The 22475-nt window shown below is 44.8% G+C and overlaps 1 protein-coding gene across 1 annotated transcript in view; it reads left to right on the top strand.

The window, feature by feature from the left end:
- Positions 1–14810: 14810 nt before the first annotated feature.
- The window catches only part of LOC138548050 (cytochrome P450 4B1-like), a 384495-nt gene continuing 376830 nt past the window's right edge, over positions 14811–22475 (top strand). The window contains exon 1 of the mRNA XM_069642252.1: positions 14811–15158. Within this exon, the coding sequence (XP_069498353.1) occupies positions 14955–15158 (204 nt within the window). The 5' untranslated portion in view covers positions 14811–14954. The remainder of the gene's footprint in view (positions 15159–22475) is intronic.

Below are 22475 nucleotides of genomic sequence, written 5' to 3'. Positions count from 1 at the left end.
GATGAGTGGAAGGTTTCGAATGAATCTAAACCACTGGCAATTGCTCTGGGCAACCTTCCACACCACCGTTTTTTAGCCCGTCTGCGCCATTGCAAAAGGGGACCAGCCATGTGCAAATCAGTCAGCAGCTGCCGCCACCGAAGGTAGCAGCCTAGCCCGAACTGCTAGGCCAGGTCCCCTCTGCACAGAAAACCAAGCAACCCCAGACATGTTTCGGCCTTGTTGGACCTCCTCAGTGAGGTGCAGCCTGGTTCCCTGTGGCGCAGCGAGCGAGGGACCCACGTCTGGGCATACCCTCTCTCACAAGGAGAAACAAACTGACCACAAAAGTGATGGGTGGAAGTTTTCGAATTAATCTAAACCACAGGCAATTGCTCTGGGCAACCATCCACACCACCGTTTTTTAGCCCGTCTGCGCCATTGCAAAAGGGGACCAGCCATGTGAAAATCAGTCAGCAGCTGCCGCCACCGAAGGTAGCAGCCCAGCCCGAACTGCTAGGCCAGGTCCCCTCTGCACAGAAAACCAAGCAACCCCAGACATGTTTCGTCCTTGTTGGACCTCCTCAGTGAGGTGCAGCATGGTTCCCTGTGGGGCAGCGAGCAAGGGACCCACGTCTGGGCATACCCTCTCTCACAAGGAGAAACAAACTGACCACAAAAGTGATGGGTGGAAGGTTTCGAATGAATCTAAACCACTGGTCCCAGCCTCAACAGTAAGAGTGGGGGAGCCAGAGATTTCATGACTAGGTCTATGCCAGAGGCGAGCCTGGGCATCAGACCTGGCTCTAGGAGCCCACAACGGGCTGAGCCTGAGAAATGGCTGCACAAAACGCTTCCTCCAAAGCACTGTACATACAGCATATTTGCATGTCAATAAATGTGTACTGAAGTTGGTACCCATTTATCTACCTCGAAAGGATGAAAGGCTGAGTTAGTATTGTCGGGATGAGAACCTGCATATCACACACAGATCGCAGCAGTGAGCGCTCAACCCGCTGAGCTATCTTACCAACAATTATATAGAATTAGAACACTCCCTGTTATTCTTTAGTATGGAGTTCATAAATAAAGTGATGGTGGCCTTAACTGTTACGGAGTTTGTCAAAAGGGTCTGGTGAACAGATTGTAGAGTGTGGGGGCAGTGCAGGAACCCTGCGGTACACCCCGGTGAATGGTGGTGGGGGTGGCGTTGGCTGTGTCTGAGAATACTTTCATAGCTCTGCCTTCTAGGAAAGAGGTGATCCAAGAGGTGGCGTGGTTAGAGAAGTGTGCTGCACTTAGCAGGTGAGAGTTTTGTGATCTATGAGGTCAAAAGAAGCAGATAGGTTTGGTAGAAGTATGAGGGCACGTTTTCAGGGGTGTCCATTATTTTGGTGATTTGGTTCTTTAAGTCCAGGAGGGCCGATTCCGTGTCATGGCCTTTGCAGAACCCTGATTGCCTTTTTCCTAAGATTGCGTCGGTTTCCAGGAAGAGCTGGATTTGGTTGTGTGCAGCCTTATCTAGGATTTTGAGGAGGAAGGGGACGGTAGTGATTGGACGGTAGTTGTTAGGGGAGGATGAGTCTAAGGAAGGTTTCTTGAGAAGGGGACGTACCCAAGCTTCTTTGAGGTTGGCAGGGGCAAAGCCTGAGGCAAATGATGCATTAATGAAAGCTGTGATAAGTGGGACCAGGGAGTCAGCGCTTTCTTTAATGATGTTGGGTGGGCAAATGTTGCCTTTGCATGTGGATGGTTTGATGTGTTGAGGGAGTGCAGTGACTTCTGATTCAGAAGCATTTCTGAATGAGAAGAGAGGAGGGGTAGGCTTCTGTGTGGGAGGTCAGCCATGTCTGAGTTGGACAAGAGGGAGTGTTGGGTTTGAATTTTATCTTGGAGAAGTGAGATTTTTTTAAGAAGAGCTTCTTGTATACTGTTACACCAGGCTTGGTCTTTGGTTATTTCGTCGGGGCTAGCAGGAGGAAGTGTGAGGTCTTTGAAGATGGTGCATAGTTCCCTGGATTTAGAGTTTGCGTTAGATATGCAGGAGTTAATGTTTTTGGATTTGTCAGTGAATATCGCTTTTTTGTATATAGATGAGGTTCTTTTAAAGTCACCTTTGGTGGCCTCACATGGGTTGGATTGCCACTTGGATAGGGCAGTCCATTTGCTGGCGCGGAGGGCCAACAGATCCTCAGTGAACCATGAGTTAGTTTTCATTGATTTCTTTTCTTTTGTAGCTTCAATGGGGGCAATGGTGTTGATGGCTGTGATAAGGGTGCGAGAGTAGTGTGTGTATGTGTATGAATGAATTTTAATTATCAAAATTTGAGTGTAGCGCTTATGATAGAGGTGTGTCTTCAGTGAGGTTGAGGCATTAATTGATCGGTTCGGGATAAGTTATTAAATCCATTGGTTTTATTAGTTTTATCAATTGAATTTGACAATGTGATTTTAGTAGATGTGTTGTTTTAATCTATTGATACTTAAAATATTTGTAAAAGGTTTAATACTGAATACAAATAAATAAATAAATAAATATTCAGACATGTCAGAAGACTCAAGGCTATGGCTTCAAGCCCATACAGTATAGCTGGTACGAAACTTTGTATGTAGTGCTTGATGATCCCTTTAACCCAGGAGTCTGCCTTGAGAATTTGTTTATAGCAAATGTTAGGTGTCATGCTTTACTTTTATTACTATCAATAAAGGCCATATAGTCCCCATCAGCATGCAGCTCAAATCCCAGGTATTGGTAACTAGTCACACAGGCAGTGCTTTGGGAATCCACTTTAATGTTAACCCTGTTTATCCCACGACCGGACACCACCATCATTTTTGTCTTACTCTTATTAATTATCAAACTGTCCAATTTTGCATACTCAATTGGGTCTATACATGTATTTCTGGCACCTCTTATAGTGTGATCTAGCAAGAATAAGTTGTCTGTGTACAATAAACTGGTTACATGTCCAGAGGCCATTTTAATGGGTCAACCCGCTACTGCCAAAAGTCGTGCAGATAAGTCTGCTAGATAGAGATTAAATATCAGGGGTTCCAGCACACATCCTTGCCTGACTCCCCTGTTAATCTCCACTGAAGTCGACAAAGATCCCAAATTGTCCAATCTCATCTGCACACTAATACTGGTGTGGAGGTGTATAATAATTAACAATAACCATTCTGGGCAACCAAATACACGTCTTCCTTATATCTATGATAACAAGCAGGTTATATATGAATGTCGAGGCCCTCTTTTCATTCATATTGTTGGTAAGCAGATGTTGGTCCTTGGTGCAGCACAATATTCTCATCTTGTTTCAAACTATATATATCAAGCTGTACCTGCCATGTTGCACATGGTCTCACATATTATGTATATCTGTATTATCATCATTATCATAAGCTTTACTGCATAAAACATTTAATCAAAGCCAACGTTATTGTTAGATTACAATTGATCATAATATAAATAATATAGGAGGACACAATATAAAACATATAGGATAACAGAATCACATATAAGGGATACATATATTATGAAAAGAATATGTAAGAGAAAAACACACCCCCAACCAAACTAAACAACAATCACAAAATTAACACATCATATAAAACTTAAGATCCTTGAGGAGCACTCATTCCCTGAGCAAATAAGATAGATGGGTAGTAGTAAATGGTAGCTATCATAATATAACCATTGTTTTAATAAGTACAATCAAGGCAATCAAAAAACAAATAAATTAGTCTGAGGCAGTAGAGAGCCCAAGATTGTGAACTGGGGTGCCCACGCAGGTCGTCTTGGACTCCTGTCCAATGCTGGTTTTAGGAAGATAGCAAATGCAAAAATCACATGCTCACTAGAAGTAGATTTACTGAAAGACGATGCTTCCTTTTGGGTCCCAAATTAGCAGGCTCTCAAAAAAGCAGAAGCCAGCACTTTTATAGATCTGCACGCTTTGGAAACAAGAACCAAAAGTGGTTCTCATCCTCCGTTGCAGACCCTGTGGTGCAAACTGACATATAATTTGCTAAAGGTAAAATACTTTGGTTGAATCTTTGATATAAAAACTGAGCAAAACAATTGTTCAATAAGGTCACAATAAGGTGTGGCACATGGGGAATACTTATGCAACAAGTAATGTTCCAAGAAGGGAATCACTTCTGATTTTGCCATCACATCTGATCCAATCCAAATATTCTCCTCTCGTCTGTGAAATAGTTGAGCGCTCAATATCAACTGCACTGGACCACAGGTGGCCCATACCAATTGAAATTAAAGATGATCTTACATGTCTATTCCAGGGCCAGCTCTGTTTCCCCCTAAACCCCAAGGACATCTAATGATGATTTATTGTAAACTTCAAGAGACCAATTGGACTATAATTTAAGTCATAAAAATGTGGGTTTCCAGTTGGTGCTATAGCATATACCAACACAGCAATATTTCAAGTGTAAGCAAGCATTAGAAATCCCGATTCGAAGAGCCAAAAGCTTTTTACGAAAAATCTATTCCTACCAAAGGAAAATGATTTCTGTTTGGTATGACTCCACAGGTGTAGACAGGATAACTCTCCCTTTATACTGTTTCAGGGTTACCTCTACAGTCATGTGGAAAATAGACTAACGCTCTATGAATTGAGGCTTACAGTTCCCCTTGGAGCTCAAACAGATTCACATATAGTCAAAGAGATCTACAAACAAAATGGGTTATCATTCACAACTAGTTTCAACTCCAGGTTTTTCTTTGTATGTCACGACAGCCACTTTGTTTTCACAGCATTTATGGTAAGACCTTGACGGGAGCACAACTGGCCAAACTGGATTCTTGCATAGACACATCATCTTCACAGACAATAGTACAGCATCATCAGTGAAATGTGAGATCCATAAACTCTCCCCGTTATAGAATGGATCAACCACTGATAAAGAAAGAAGATTGTGGGATTTAATGGCAGCCTCAGGATTAAATGAACAGAAAGCCATTATAGGCCTAGAATTTGCAGATACCTTCTTGTCATGAGAAGGCACATTGGCAGAATGAAAAGCCAGCATCAACAATTCCAACACTGCAATGCGCCTAGCGAATTCAAATGTAGGTACTTCTGCAGTTGAAGCAAGGAGCATGCGAAAAAGGAAACCAGGCTGCTGAAGGGAATTGGAAAGGCACATTGTTGGCAGACAAAGGGCAGAATTTCCCTCACAACTGCCACATATCAAAATGATGTGTGCATTGAAAATCAAGAGTACAAAATGGGACTTGCATGCAATTGTCGAAGCTCGAAACCAGAGGCCTACTTTCCATTATAGGCAATGGCCTATTTTAAGTATCATTTTGCTAACACAAAGAGCAACAAATAAAGGGTAACTCTGGAAACACAAACAGTTAACATGGAAAGGAGTGCATTTGCCGCTTAAAAACAATGACCACAATGAGACCAAATTTCCCTTGACAGAGTCTGCCATGATGCGAGATATCAAAAGGGCTCATGAGAAAAAAGAATAGCAACATTAGAAAACATTAGTTTCTATTCACTTGCCTTAACAGATCTAAAGATCAAGCTCTGCCCTTCCCTGTTGTATGAAAATCTCTTTTGAAGAGCCAACTGTGCTGGAGTGAGGCTTTTATTGGGGTGGAGTCATGACATCTGGGCAAATAATGGCAACTCGTAATGGGTTGAACCTTGTGAAATCCCCAAAATTCAAGAAATAGTGTGGTCATTCTCTTGGTTGACTGGGAGGATGATCTGCAATCAATACTGCCATATGAGGCTAGAGACACATCTGGCCAGAGAGATAAGATTGCTCCAGCATCTAAGCCTGGTCTTTGACTGTGCAAGAATGTTGATGGGGTTTATGGCCGGCAGAATAAACACAGGAAGCAGATATCCAGAGCTCATGCTCAGTGGGGAAATTAAACTTAATGTGCAATTTGAGTCAAAATATGCATATGTTTTAGAGTTGGCCTTAGAGCTGTATTAAGATTCATACTTGGTTCATTTTCTCAGAAATGGTTCAAGTATCATTAAAAGGATGATGAACAGGTTTAACTCTCATGAGAAATTCGACCTTGGGAAAAAGAGATACAACCTGAACTGTGTTTTTAGATTCCCAGAAAAGTTCAAAAAGTAGAGCATTTGGGAGTTAATAGTTTAGTAAATTAGGTATGTGGTTAGGAAATTTCATATTGATAACTGTTATAATTTTTGAATTAATCATGAAAAAAGCCCTTCGCACGTGCAATATCGTGCCGAGATGAGACACTTATTATGCTTAACTATACTGAACCCCTCCCAATTTGGCCTTGGTAAACTAAAGAGGCCAATCAAAGAAAAGAGTCTGGAGATAGGAAATAATTACCCAATCAAAACTGATGACCAATAAAGTGGCATATGATAATTCAGACATTTTCGGGAGGTGGTAAAAGATTCATAAGGAGATGCACAAGGGAACTCAGGAAGAACTGCCTGGGAAATGAGTGATAAGGATTGCCTGAAAACATCTGGGTGGAACTGCTAACCACAAAAAAGGGACAAAGGCTGGGGACCTTTGACCAAAGGTGGCAGGAGAAGGATCGGAGAATATACATGCCTGATGTTGGATTGTTGACTAGATTCCTGTCCTGTACTTGAATGATGACCTGGCTATCCATTCTTATGCCCAAACCCAGAGATGATTATGTAAGCTAACTTGTCCAACCAACTTGTCCAACTAAACCTAGACTTGTGGTGATATGCTTGAGGTCATACCTTTACCTTAATTATTGAGTGGGGGACTGACCATAGACCCTTAGCCATTTTATTAAGCAATAATTTCATTAATTACCATATAGCCATAATGACACAGAGTAATTTTGTTGAAGTTCGAAATCAACAACATTGTTTTAACATAGCCTATAAAGCAATTGGTTATTCCTATTCTTTTTGCAAACCTCAATACCTCCTAACAGAAGGGGTACATAAAAAACGAAATTCCCTACTGCTTTCTGATTGCCCTCATTCCTCTGAACCCTGCATTAAGGCAGAGGGGTTCTGCATTTTTCACTGAATAACTGGGTTTGTGTGCTGGGACAAAGAAGTGTTTTCCCAAAGAAACAGAATAAAGTCCCTCATTTCAAAAGTGCACTTTCTGCAAAAATTGGGAAAGTGTTCCCTGAGAGAAGGGAGATGTTGCATTGCAGAATGGGGATTTTCTACAAATATATATGATAGTGTTTGTTTTAAACGTGTGTTGTGCTATAACATTGTGAGCATTGCAAAGTGAGCAGGGAGATTAAAATAAAGAGCGCTGCACATGCCAAATTTAATTTTCGCCAATAGTAAGAGTACATTTTATTTAAATTAAACTTTGTGAGAATTAAACCTCATGCAAAGTCTATGGTGTAGTTAAAGTATTTTGTTACGTTTTAAGGAACTGCATAATTTTGACACTTAGGGATTTTTGTGTGATAACATGTTCATTTGACCTGTATTCTATTTACTGGAGACTGAAAAGCAAAAACGCACATATGATGCAATCTCAGATCTTTTGTTACGGTTTATCCCCAAAACACAAATTATTTGCATTGACTGTTTTGGTGCCATGTGTGGCATCGCGTGAAGTAGTGTAAATATATATGTTTTCATAATAATTAATAAAAATATATATCGTTCTATATACCGGCCTGGTTCTTGGCTTAACATTGCTAAAGGGGGAGAGATTCACTTGTTCTAGATGAGTCACAGACAGGGCTAGATAGATTGTATGGGTATATTGGTGTGGCGCTTTTGATAGGGGAGTGAACGAATTCCCTTTATTAATTCTGGTCCCATAAATATATCTCGCAAGAGATTACAGCAATACCATTATTACAAACTGAAAATCAGAAGAGCTAAAATGCAGGCTCCAGTATTAGAGAAAGCACAAGTCCTTTCACTACGCAGGCTGCGTAAACCCAGTTCCTTGTTTTTTTTAATGTAAATAAATAACAGTGTTGAAAAGCTATGGTGGAATGCCACAGTATGCAATGCACACCACAATAGGGGTAGTAGGACACACTGAGCAGATTTATTATTCAACAAAAAGCAAATATGGGTACTCTCTGTAAGATCACATACATTGCGCCTAGAAACACTTGGTGTACAGGCGCTTTATCAGTGACTTATCATATCATACTTTACAGGTAGCATCCTCAGGAAAAGACACAATCTTTCAGGCATCCACTCTCCCAGTGTATGGCCTTAGGCTGAGAGACTAAATCTACTCAAGTCCAGCAGATGTCCATCACCGACTTTTCATGCCTGAATAATGCCAATAGATTTATTCTCGATCTGGTATTCGATAGGTCCCAGAACAAATACATGTACAAATATGAATGGCACTTTCAGGTTTAGATCCAGTGAAACTGAAGTGGCTGTGTCCCTTTCTTCAGAACAAGAGGGCAAGATGCCAAGTGTGGACGAGTTGTCAATGTATATAGTTAATGGACGAACCAGAGATCCTTTTCTTTTAACTTTCCTTTTTAATGCGTTTGATGCACCAAAGGCACTACCACAATCTTGGAAGCAGCAGCAATTATTCCTAACAACGAAAAAGGGGATATATACCTTCCAAGTAATTAAAGATCAATCTCATTGATTGATGTCTAAAGTCTATGGTAAGGTTTTATTGTCACGCCTGGAGGACTGGGTCTGGCCAAAAGAACTCACTACTGATCCGCGCAAGCAGGTTTCAGAAGAAGCATGGAGATAGTGGAGCTGGTTTTCTGCTTGCATTTCATTTTATGTTCATTTATTTAGAGTATGCTCGTCCTTTTTGCATAGACTTGCATAAGAGCCTAGCACTTAAGGTTAAAGGCCAATTTATTTTGATTTTATTGATTTTAAGATAGAGTTTAATAGTGTAAATAGATCTATTCTATAGATTGTTTTATCACACCTTGGGGTCCCCACAAATCTATTAGAAGATATAAAGATACTCTATAGGGGAAGTTTAGCAGTAGTAAGATACGTCCAAAGGGGAGAATCTACACATCCCTTTCTCGATCATTGTTTGTGTACACCCGGAAGGCGTTTTAACCATCTTTTAATTTCTTACCTATTTTAATGATTTGGTCCTTGAGATCCACATGTCAGAGGAAGACGTGGTCTAACTTAATGGCAGGATGGAATGGATTTTGTTATTTGCTGACGATGCAGCCATTATTTGCAAGACACCAATGGGCAGAGGGAAACAGCTTGAAATAGTGTCAAGCGTATGTGCAGAGACGAACCTAAGAATGATCTTATTCAAAACTATTTCTATGGCCTGCCATCACTCGAGACACGGAAAGATTAATTTTAGTTATAATAGAGCATCTATTAAACAAATTGAACAAATTGCTTATTTAGGGGTGAGATACTCTAGTAGTGGCTTTTGAGCTCTACAGATTGCAGGATATAGTCTAGTGCAATAAACCCTTTGAATGAGCCATCCATTTGGACAAGGGGCCCCTTCAGAGTAATACATGTTTACAAACTCTGGGGCTGAAAATCAGCACTGTACTGTGGCAGCATAGGGGAGCATAGCTCTCTTGCCGCCATGGCAATGGAGGAAAATAACTTTGCTTAATGCACTTTTCAGACTTCCCTTAAGTATACTATCTACATCCCTTTTCCTTGAAGCGCGTCTCAGTTCTCAGGCTGGCGTCAAATGCCTAACATGTTGGCATAGACTTAATAAAATGGCATAACTAAAGTTCTTCAGAGAGGCCGTCTGCGATGGAGTTAAGTGTTCCAGGGCCCAGATCTCTGCCACTCAAGATCCACTGGTTGCTTGATTTATAAAGAGTCAATTCTGTCAGAACCTTATTTAAACTGCATTCCTCGCCCAGATATAGGAGCACTTTCTAGGAAATGTGGTTTGACATGCCTCCCCTTGGCATGTTTTACTTCATGATCTATAAAACTGGTGGATCAGACTACTGGATGTACTGCCTTTTACAACCTCATAGTCACTCAATTATTATTCCTATTCCCCCCTCTACAAGATGAGTAGGAGCAAATGACTGGTATCTACTATCAACTTTCTGCGCCGGAGGCTATTGAGTGAGGCCTTAACACTCTGTAAATCTGTAAAATGCCAATATATGCATCAACAGTCCTCTGCTGTTTCCAACTATCCAATCAAGGCATGGCATAAGCAGAGAGTGTAATCAACTACAGCAGTTTTGAAATGCCATGTGTCCTTTTGGGGTACCTTACACATTATTCTTTAGTGTCCATGTTCTGAGATGTAGCCCATCCTCCCCAATTAATTTTATTGTCTGGTACCATGTGTTTTTAAGGGATTGTTGAGGTATTAATGACCCATTTGTTTGCCCATATTATTTTCATTGTACACGTTTGTCTATATGAAGAGGGGAACATATTTTAAGGAGTCTAAATGTGTAATGGGCAGGTTTGCAGGCCTCAAATTTGCATATGGTAAATGTGTTTGTTGTAATTTATTTGCTTTTAATATGTCTTCTCCTGTACATGTTTGCAGGGGTGGAGTGGCCTTTAAGGTGCTCTGGGGATTTCCCAGTAGGCCTCTTCACCCTGGGCCTCCCAGTCCAGCCCTGCATGTTTGGGGCTTGAGCACCGAAAGAAGGTTCATTTTGACTGGACTTGAAGAACTGGATAGTCAGTGAAAGATGAAACCCCTGTTTCACCAGATTCACACTCCTATAAACAGCCTTTGCATACCAAAGAATGCTGTTCTCACAGACCCAAAGACCTTATCTATTAAGAAGGCTCTTCTACAAGCTGCCCAGCAAGGTACAGGCTACTAATTCATGTGGCCGCGCCGGCCCGCCTTTTTAAAACATTTTTTAACGATTTTGACAGAATGTCAGGAATGAGAGAACTGGTTTTCTCGATAATAGACACCCCATTTTCAGAAACCTCCATGCCAAGAGCACAGTGAACCCGTGTGCCCTGCAGCATCAGCCCTCTGCTCTGCAACGCCTGCTCTTCTGCGATACATAGCAGGTTGCAAGTTTGCATGTGCCCTGCTTGACACCTCAGAAGATGTTTAACTTCGCCGCTTACTCATAATCATGTCAGTGGGGCAGGAGGGTTAATTTTTAGCATCCTTAGTAAAAAATCTAAGGCCATGATCTTCACTAATTTACTACAGATGGTGATAAAAGAGTAGTTGCTTTATGTTTCGTGATTTGTGATTAAAAATGAGTTACACATTCAGAAGAACTAGTTAAACGCCGTCCCTTTAGGAAATTGGAAGTGGCAAGTCCACAAGAAACGATGCTTTTAAAGTGGAGCAAAAGGCATGAAGCAGCAAAGAAGTGAATAATCACTGCTGGGGACAGTACACCCTGGACCCCCCTAGCACACTCGAGTGCCTGGAGGGCCACCCATAATTCGACTTCCCTCCTCTTACCACCATCTAGCCCAGCATCATTGAAGAAGGAGTGGGGGTGAAAGTTAATTCTAGAAAACAGACAAGTAGGCAGAAGAAAAGAAAAAAAACATGATTTTCCAAGGATAAATGATACTCAGTATCAAACAGCACATTCAGTAAACCTGCAGCAGTTGGAAGTCAGCGCGTAGGAGAGCTGGCTGTGAGCAACAGAGCTCTCCATTTTCCAGTGAACATGCATAGGAAGGCCATACAGTCCTCATTTTGCTTAGAATTATGGACTTAAAAACGTGATTCCATGATTCCATGGCGAAAAAACAGAACTGGAAGGCCTCCTCATGTATGCTCGCTGGAAACTTGAGATCTCTGGAGTAGTTCAGACTGCGTCACTAATTAAATTCCCCTCAGCTTTATCTTCTAGTCACAGTAAAATTCACCTCATGAAAGGCCAGGCTGAGGAGGGCAATCTTTGGTGAGGGGGACAGGAAGGGTGCCTCTGACCACCGTCAGATTCCCTCTGGGTGCTCCCCCTAGCTCCCGCACTTAGGCCGTTCGTAATTATACAGGTTGACGCATGACCAAAGATCCCTGAGAAGACCTACTCAACCCCTGGACTCAACTGCACTCCACCTCCTCCATGAAGCAAAGGAGCAGTCTGTCTGCAACTGCACTTTCCCTGCACTTCCTCCGGGTGTGCTGCTGAGCTGGCAGCTTGGGTAATGACACAGGTGGGGGCATGGCCACTGATCCCCAGGGATAGATACAGGCAGGGTCAGACTGGGGCATAAAATTGTCTCGGGCACCAATGAAAAAGTGGCCCACAGTTGCAAATGGCAATTCATTCCTTTTGTAACAGACTGTGTAGTACCCATAGGGGAGGTTTGTGATCGAATTTGATGCAAATTGTGCATTTTAAAGAATGCTTATTCAGTATCACTTGCCAAAACTACTAGCCACACGGTGAAGTAACTTATGAAACCGGGCCACTTTGACCAAAATAACTGTCCCACATTAGCATTTTGCGTTTTTGTTTGGGGCATTGCCCTATTGGGAAGTCCGAGCCTGGCTACAGGTCCCAGCCTCCTGACCACAAAAGTGATGGGTGGAAGGTTTCGAATGAATCTAAACCACTGGCAATTGCTCTGGGCAACCTTCCACACCACCGTTTTTTAGCCCGTCTGCGCCATTGCAAAAGGGGACCAGCCATGCGCAAATCAGTCAGCAGCTGCCGCCACCGAAGGTAGCAGCCTAGCCCGAACTGCTAGGCCAGGTCCCCTCTGCACAGAAAACCAAGCAACCCCAGACATGTTTCGGCCTTGTTGGACCTCCTCAGTGAGGTACAGCCTGGTTCCCTGTGGCGCAGCGAGCAAGGGACCCACGTCTGGGCATACCCTCTCTCACAAGGAGAAACAAACTGACCGCAAAAGCGATGGGTGGAAGGTTTCGAATGAATCTAAACCACTTGCAATTGCTCTGGGCAACCGTCCACACCACCGTCTTTTAGCCCGTCTGCGCCATTGCAAAAGGGGACCAGCCATGTGCAAATCAGTCAGCAGCTGCCGCCACCGAAGGTAGCAGCCCAGCCCGAACTGCTAGGCCAGGTCCCCTCTGCACAGAAAACCAAGCAACCCCAGACATGTTTCGGCCTTGTTGGACCTCCTCAGTGAGGTGCAGCCTGGTTCCCTGTGGCGCAGCGAGCAAGGGACCCACGTCTGGGCATACCCTCTCTCACAAGGAGAAACAAACTGACCACAAAAGTGATGGGTGGAAGGTTTTGAATGAATCTAAACCACTGGCAATTGCTCTGGGCAACATTCCACACCACCGTTTTTTAGCCCGTCTGCGCCATTGCAAAAGGAGACCAGCCATGTGCAAATCAGTCAGCAGCTGCCGCCACCGAAGGTAGCAGCCCAGCCCGAACTGCTAGGCCAGGTCCCCTCTGCACAGAAAACCAAGCAACCCCAGACATGTTTCGTCCTTGTTGGACCTCCTCAGTGAGGTGCAGCCTGGTTCCCTGTGGCGCAGCGAGCAAGGGACCCACGTCTGGGCATACCCTCTCTCACAAGGAGAAACAAACTGACCACAAAAGTGATGGGTGGAAGGTTTCGAATGAATCTAAACCACTGGTCCCAGCCTCAACAGTAAGAGTGGGGGAGCCGAGATTTCATGGCTAGGTCTATGCCAGAGGCGAGCCTGGGCATCAGACCTGGCTCTAGGAGCCCACAACGGGCTGAGCCTGAGAAATGGCTGCACAAAACGCTTCCTCCAAAGCACTGTACATACAGCATATTTGCATGTCAATAAATGTGTACTGAAGTTGGTACCCATTTATCTACCTCGAAAGGATGAAAGGCTGAGTTAGTATTGTCGGGATGAGAACCTGCATATCACACACAGATCGCAGCAGCGAGCGCTCAACCCGCTGAGCTATTTTACCAACAATTATATAGAATTAGAACACTCCCTGTTATTCTTTAGTATGGAGTTCATAAATAAAGTGATGGTGACCTTAACTGTTACGGAGTTTGCAGGACATGTATTTTGTGCCCTCCACTGCATTTTCATGGACAGTGTCCTTAGTGCTTGCAAAAAGTGGGGGAAGGGGCACCAATTTACCGACATTCAGAGATGGAAGTGCAGTATAGATCATTGGCATTTATTTATTTATTTATTGCATTTGTTGTACGCCCAAATCCAGAGGTATCACTATCACAGCGCAGGTTACAGAACGATTTACATCTCTGGTTACAGTGAAAGAATAGTTACACAACAATAGCAGAAAGGTACAATAAGTATAAATACAAAGGTTGTTAGCGACACAGCAGAACACAATTTACAGCAAGTTGTAGGTACAGTTACAGGACAGGATAGAGCAAATCTTCTCGTCCTACACCGTACCGCTAGTTCTTTTCATGTGTACAGAGCGTACTTTAGTTCAAAGGCTCAAAAAAGCGTCCTTGACCCTTTTATTTTCTCCCGAGCCCTTTGACTCAGGCCGGACATTCAAGCACCGCCAGTCTCCCAGGAGTCAGCTAGGCAGAAACACCCACAGCGTCCATGGCTCTGCAGGTCTTTAAGGTGCTCAGGTTGCAAACAAATTTCTTTCATCAGATCCTTTCATATGCATGATGGCAAGGAATGCTATTGTACGTTTGAGGAAAGAAGTGCACGCTCTCAGGTTTCCAGTGTCCTTGCGCAAGAAGCACACTCAGCACTTTCTTTCATTTGCGTACTAATCCGAGAATATAACCGGAATAATAAACAGACACATGTAAGCGTGGCCAGGGGAAACGTGATAGCTGTGCGAACGCCCAAGCTATCGTGCAAACTTCACAAACAAAGGATTACTCTCATGAAGGTCATAGAAAGTATCACGAAAGCGCTCGCGGCACGTGACGCTAGCGGCAGGTTCATGGCAGTTCGCGCGCGGCGCTGTGTCACTGGAGCGTTCGCTCCTGGCCAGGGCTGCAACTGCGCACGCCTTTAATCCACAAAGGGAGAAGCCACTGCCCCCTTTCCCTCCACAGCGATTCCTTTCATAGCCAGAGGTGTGAGGGGAATAGAGACGCCGTCGACTGGACTCGGCCTCGAGCTCGGGAGAGATGGCGGCAGGGCTGGAGAGAATGCTGCAGCCCTACTGGGCGCTGCTGGACGCCGGTTCCGCGGCTCGGCTGCTTGCAGCGCTCTGCCTTGCCTGGGGGCTGTGGAAAGCAGTAGCCGTCTATTTCCAAACGAGAGCGCAGTTCCAGGCCTTCAAAGCGTTCCCCGGCCCTTCCCGCCACTGGCTGTATGGAAACATGCACGAGGTAAGATCAGCGAGGAGGCTGGGGTCAGCTCCCAGGGGCTAGCAATAACAAGCATTGGCAAGGACAACCGCTTTTGTGCAGGCAATGAAAAGGCACTGGCGGTACTGGTATTAACTGGCCATTGACAGCGGTCTGAGTGTACGAAAAGAAGTAGTGGAACTATGTTCCTTGCTGGCCCGCACCCACTCTCCACAAATGGCATCACCACGCCCCCTCCCACACACAACACAAACCCCCAAACACATGTACCTGCTGTTTCAGTGCACTGTACTTAACGTTCCCTTAAAGTGCAAGTTTCAACTTCTTGCTACACTTTTATTTGAAAAGGAGACCATTCTGGAATGGTTTCTTTAAAAAAAATAAAAGTATAGGAACTGTAAAACTTAGTTAAAGAAAGTAGAGGAGCACCGCTCCCGCTCACTTCGACCACTGGGATGGCAGCAGGTGCAAGATGGTGGGAGTCTAATAGCAGTGATGGGGAAATGCCCAATACTTATACACAAGCCAAAACTGTTAGTGAAGGACACCTATAGTGCTTACGAATCAAGTGGCTGAAGGCAGTCATTTTGATCACATTAGTAGCAGGTTAACAACTTCAATTAAGTCATCAACTCTCAGAAGACTGCTTTGAAAAAAACACTGGCAGGCACTCAGAGTGCAAAGTTTCATGGTAAGGCAATGGAGTTCAAAGAGTTCCTATGAGGAGGTGCTTTACTTGAGGAGGGGCAGGAACTGGGTGGGAATTGCTATACGGCACTGTAAGCAAAGCGGACTACCAGAGTGTGTCTAGTTTACTAAGAAAAAGATTTAACAAACTAGGGTGTCTGAAACATCTCATCATTTTGTCGTGGAGGGTCAGGAACTGGGTGGGAATGGCCACATGGATTAGCATGGCCATGGGCAGTAAGTGCGTGGGCAATAGCCAAACAACACCTTCAAGCTGGATGTCCTTCCTCATATGCCATTTCTCCCTATCTGTACTCTGTGCAGATTGTTTTGGCTATTAGGTGGCACAGCCACCTAAGAGACCAAACTAAATATATGCACAAGCGAAGACAGCGCTGCAGACCAGTAACTATGTTCTAGGCGTTCAGTTAGCAAATGGGTGCATTTTTATAGTCCTATCCATAACTAACTTCAGCTGTACTTGAGCAGCTGATATGAGTGATTTGTAAAGTTAAAGCCCAAGACTGGAAGTGCCACTGGGTCACCGTGTTCAGTTTGAATGATTAGCAGAGCATGCCATCTATCCAGGGGAGGACTGGCAATGGTTGGCCTGTGGGGCAAGTACAATTTTTCTGACCCATGGACCAGTGTTCCACATTGCACTGTCCCCATCTTCCAGAACGACTAAACTCAATACCAACCTCTAACCCCACACACACACATTCTCAAGTATATCTTAGACGGTGACATTCATTCCTTTTATGCAGAATTTCTTTCAGTTATGTCTGTGGTTTATTAGTGACACGGGCACCAGGGAACCCCCAATCTATGAATTTACTTTTAAATAAATCTTCAGGAGGTCTATGCCGAAGGCAGGCTTTTTAACGAGAGGTGCTGACTGTTACTCAAAGATTTCGAAACAGTGAACTGCAAAGAATTTGTCTCTATGGCCTAATGTTCTTTGCCCAGGCATCAGAGTGCAGCTCCTGCCAGTTGATGACCAGTAAGGCCTTAAGAGAGAATGTCGAAATGCACCGTTGGTTTCAAAGTCTCAATCTTGATATGATATGATAAATCATTTATAACGCACGTGTACACTCTAGGTGCGACAAATCAAGGGAGGGAAGACGGAGGAGGGCAAGATAAACGATCTTACTAGGCCTTGTGTCAATCAGATAGTGCCAGTGCGATAACGAGAAGTGCAAGGGGAAGGAGGGAGGGGGGAGGGAAAGTACCAGGGAGAGGGAAGGGTAACAGGGCAGCATTGCTCTGAATAAGTGCAGCCAGGGCAGCTCTGGGTAAATGCAAGGAGGCAAGGGACTGAAGAGATTACAGTTACAGCCCCTAAGTGGATGGTAGGCCCAGAGGCAGTGCAGGGGTGACTGATAAAGAAAAGCTTGAGGGTAGCCAAGCATCTAGTCAGTGCAGCAGGCAGGTAGGTCAGCAGGGGAGGGAGAGAGAGAAAGAAGAGGAGAAGAGGAAAGTTTTGAGCTGCTTCTGGAACTTCAGATGATCCGGCTCAAGTTTGAGGGGGGCAGGGAGGGCATATCAGAGGGAGGCACCTGACAAGGAGAGAAATCTACACCCCACTCTCTGCCTGGAGAAGGATCTGACCATGAGAATGTTGGAGGTGAATGAGCGGAGGGCTCGAGAAGGAAGGTATTTTGGAAGATAACGTTGGATGTAGTGCAGGCCACGGCCCAAGAACGCTGTGTGGACAATGCAAAGGCTCTTGAACTTGATCCTTGCAGCCACTGGGAGCCAGTGGAGAGATTTCAAGACTCGAGAGATACAGTCGCTGGGCTTGAGCCAAGGCTAAGTCTCGTAGTCCTGTTCTGGATTAGTTGCAAAGGGCGGCGAGTAGCAGAAGGCAGATTGAGAAAGAGGCTGTTGCAGTAGTCCAGCCTAGAGAGAACCAGGGCTCTGGAGACAGTGAGCATCTGAGGGAAAGTGAGAAAAGGAAGAGTACCTTTGAGGAGGTGCAGCTGGTAGTGGGACTTCTTGGCGACATCCGAGATGTAAGGAGAGAAAGAGAGCGTGGAGTTGAAGATGACACCAAGGTTTTATGCCTCACAGGCAGGTGAAGGAAGAGGGCCCAAGGAGGGTTGTTAGGCAGAAACCTGTGCAGTTCCCTCTGGGACCACTGCAAAAAGTTTAAGACTACAGGAGTTAGCAGTAAACCCAATTGGTAGCAGTCTGCACCACCCAGATTTACCTGGTAGCTGTGGCTGAGCAGTCAGACTTCTCTCAAGACGAGTTAAGCAGTATATATACAAGATAGGGCAATTTACACAGTAGAACAAGCAGACACGGATCAGAGCTTGGGTGTAAAGATATATAATTATTTATTTAAAAACACATCTATGAACAACACACTGGCACTAATATGGCAAACAACTTCAATCACAGTTACTATAAGTATATATCAATTCCATAACAATATTTCGACAAGTCTAGGTTCCGAGACACCACTTATTTGCAGACAGAGGTGAGTGCTTAACCTAGATGGCACTCTAGTATTCGTTAGAAAGGGAGAGAAAAAGGCAGGGTATGAAACCAACTCAGTACCAACACTTTTACGAAGCAAATGCAAGGCAAGCAAGGCAGGGTCTACTGTAGATCACAAAGTTCAGAGGCCAGGCCTGCTCGGAGAGAGGCAAGGCGGTATGTCCCAAAAATACCACAGTGGAAATGCACTTCAAGTCTTTGTAGCAAAATGTCACAGAAAGGTTGGACCAGTTTTAGAACAAAAGTTAAGAAGGTCTGGAGGCGACCCAGTGGAAAGGTAAGGATTTAAGACACCTCCCGCTAACCGTTTCAAGGGAAGCCAGGCGGACACAGTACCTTGAAAGTGAAGAGACAGCTCCGGCGGGGCAGTTGTTCCTGGTGGTGGATGCAAGTCGGGGCTTTGCCAGAAGAAGAGATGATCTCGTCGTATAGGAAAGTTGAAGATCGTTGCACCACCAGGGAAGAGACCAGCCGCGGAGTGCTTCGTCACAAGGCACCACCTTTTGGTCGCGGTACAGTGGTTAGTGGCTATCTGGTTGCCGGGGTGCTCTGCACGGGCAATTCGACCACTAGACGTCCTGGAAGCGAAGAAAAAGCAAGGGACTGGTTGTTCCCACCAGTCAAAGGGAAGAAGACACTCCAGCAGGGAGATCTCCTCTGTCGTTGGGAAGTGGTGAGTCGGTTCAGCAGGGCTCCACCGGTGGTGTCATCGTTGCAGGTCGGCTCAGCTTCTCCCTCATCGGATTCTTAGGTCCTGTGGCGACTTCTGAAGTGCCAGTCCCCAAAGCCCTGCTTTTATGCAGAAAACCCCCATTCATTCAGCCTAGCTGTCAATCAAACATGCTAAGTGGTGAGCGGGGCGGCTCACCACTTGGGCCAATCACACCAGAGTACGACTTGAGTTGGCAAGGCAACTCAGTCCAGGGTGCCTAAACCCCCTCCCACACCCCCTGTGGTACCCAGACAGAATGGCACCACTCTGGAGGGCTTCTGTGCAGAAGCCCGCCAAAAGTGGAACAAATGGCTCAACCTTTGGTTTGGAGTTACAGAGGCGAACACATACGCCATTTAAAAACCGAGTTCTGGCAGAAAATACCAACCGGTGAATTCATTTTAATTTAATAAACCGGCGGTATGGCCGCGGCTACATAGAAAAAGTATTCGCCTCGAACAATGGGAAAATCCCATAGGAATATATTTGCGGTGGAATATAAAAAGTAGTATCCACTGCCACCAGCCAAAACCCGACGAGGGGGGACGGGACAGTGCTCCCTCGAACAACAGACCCAGGGGTAATCGAATTACCCCTACCAGTACGTCCACAATAGGATGGTTTGTACTGGTTCTGTTAGTAAATTTAGGTCTAGTAAAGCCAATGGTGACTTTACATGCCCTGGGAGACAGTAGTCAGTCCCAGGGTATGGAGTCTATGGTGGGGGTCACCTAAGACACCCCAGTGTTACGGCACGGAGGGTGCTGTGTAACACACATAGCAAAACACATGAGAACCTATGGAGTAAAAGACCCCATAGCCCATAGAACACATTAACATTCAAAGAAATACCACAAATCATGTCCAAGAGTGGGAGAAAAAGAGTCTCACTCTTGGCAGGGTGAAAAAAATACTCCAGAAATCCAGCAAAGCTGCTGGGGGATTCACTAGGTTAGGAAATTCAGCCTAAACAGAGAATTCTCCCTAACACTCGCCCCCCCCCCCCAGACTAAGGGACAGGAGGATTTAATCCACTCCTGGATGAATCTCATACCTCTAGTCGATGACATACATCCTAGAGAGACCATCAGCATTTTGGTGGTGACACCCTGATCTGTGCTCAATGGTGAAATCAAACCCTTGCGGGCAGATTGACTCTCTCAGTAGTTTTGGGTTTTCCCCTTTCATTTGCTTTAACCATCTCAAGGGTTGGTGGTCAGTCTGAATGACAAAAGTAGAACCACACAAGTATGGCCTAAACTTCTTCAGAGCCCACACAATAGCAAAGCACTCTCTTTCGATTGTTGCCCACCTTGTTTCAGGATCCTTCAGCTTGCGGCTGATGAAGCAAACGGGGTGCTCCCTACCTTTCCCATCCAGTTGACTGAGTACTGCACCTATTCCTACATTTGAAGCATCTGTCTGCACAATGAAAGTTTGGTGGTAATCAGGAGCTCTGAGTACTGGGGCTTGGCAAAGAGTCTTTTTCAGGTTTTGAAAGGCCTGATTGCACTCCTCATTCCATCTAACCTTCTTAGGGAATTTTGGAGAGGAGATGACATTCAGAGGAGAAGCTATGGTCCCATAGTTCTCAATGAAATTCCTGTAATACCCGGTGAGACCTAAGAAGGCTCTCACCTGGTTCTGAGTAGTAGGTGTTGTCCAATTTTGCACAGCTTCAATCTTACTGAGCAAAGGCCGTATTTCTTCACCTCCTACCTCATGTCTAAGATAGACTACCTTACTCTGTCCAATTTGGCATTTACTCGCCTTTATGGTCAGATTGGCTCGTCCAAGAGCCTGCAAAACATATCTTAGGTGGTCTACAAGTTCTTCCCAGGAATTGCTGAACACTGCTATGTCATCCAAGTATGCCATGCAGAAGTCCTCCATCCCATTCAGAACATGGTTTACCATCTGTTGAAATGTAGCAAGTGCATTTAAACTGGTATAAACCAGCTGGGGTAGAAAATGCAGTTTTCTCCTTGGCATGGTCTGTCAGGGCTATTTGCCAATAGCCTGACGTCAAGTCAAATGTGCTGAGGAACTTGGCTGAACCAAGTCTATCCACTAACTCATCTGTTCTTGGCAAAGGGTGGGCATCAGTCTTGGTGACTGCATTAAGAGCTCTATAGTCCACACAGAATCTAAGTTCTTTAGATCCTGCCTTTGGTACTAACACAACTGGGCTAGACCATGGACTAGTAGAGGGCTCTATTACCCCGAGATCAAGCATCTTGCTGACCTCACCTTTGATGTGGGTTCTTACATTTTCTGACATTCTGTATCCTCTGCTTTTGACTGGCAGACAGTCACCAGTGAGTATGTCATGCTGGCCCCAAGGGGTCAAGCCTGGGGAAAGTGAGAACAGAGAGGCAAACTGATTCAACATAGATTTGCACTCTTCTTGTTGCTCAGGTGTCAGATTTGAAGAGAGATTTACTCCTTCAATCTTTTCGTCTAAAGGTAAGCCTCTGAGGAGATCAGGAAGAGCTTCACTCTCTTCTTCTTCCTCTGATGATGCTAGAAGCAACGCTCCTACATCAGGTCTTGAGACATACGCTTTGAGTCTGTTGGTGTGGAAGACTGTTGGAGCCTCCTTGGGATTGCCCAAGTCCACCAGATAGTTGACCTCTCCAAGTTTACCCACAACTCTGAAGGGTCCCATCCATTTGTCTTGCAAGGCCCTCTGCCTTGTTGGGATCATAACGAGAACTAGCTGGTCTTGAGTCAACTCAACCATGTTAGCCTTTTGATCATGCCAGTGCTTGACCAATGCTTGTCCAGCTTTCAAGTGATCACTTGCTTCTGCCATCATGTGTGACATTCTCCTCTGGAGATCTATCACGTAGTCAATCACTCTGACTGGCTTGGGGGAAGGAGCACTCTCCAACCCCTCCTTAATCATGGCCAATGGACCTCTGACGGGATGACCATAGAGAAGCTCAAAGGGAGAATAACCTACTCCCTCCTGAGGGACTTCTCTATAAGCAAAGAGAGGCATGGCAGTAGAAGATCCCACTTTCGTTTAAGGGGGTCCTCTAAAGCACCTATCATGCTCTTCATGGTTCGGTTGAACCTTTCAACCATTCCATTGGTTTGTGGGTGGTAAGCTGTTGAGAACTTGTAAGTAACTCCACAGGTTTTCCACATGGCTTTCATGTAGTGGGACATAAAGTTTGACCCCTTGTCAGAGATTACTTCCTTAGGAAACCCAACCCGGGTATAAATACCAAGGAGGGCCTTAGCCACAGTTGGAGCTGTAACAGTCCTCATAGGAATGGCCTCAGGATACCTAGTAGCATGGTCTACTACAACAAGTATGAACCTGTTGCCTGAGGAGGTTGGAGGATCAAGGGGACCAACAATGTCAATCCCTACTCTCTCAAATGGGACTCCCACAACGGGGAGAGACACTAAAGGTGCCACAT

The sequence above is a fragment of the Ambystoma mexicanum genome, chromosome 1q, assembly GCF_040938575.1.
Source record: "Ambystoma mexicanum isolate Mex_15411 chromosome 1q, UKY_AmexF1_1, whole genome shotgun sequence".
In the NCBI taxonomy this organism is placed as follows: domain Eukaryota; kingdom Metazoa; phylum Chordata; class Amphibia; order Caudata; family Ambystomatidae; genus Ambystoma; species Ambystoma mexicanum.
The sequence above is the reverse complement of the archived record's forward strand: the minus strand, read 5'-3'. Positions and strand labels throughout refer to the sequence as shown.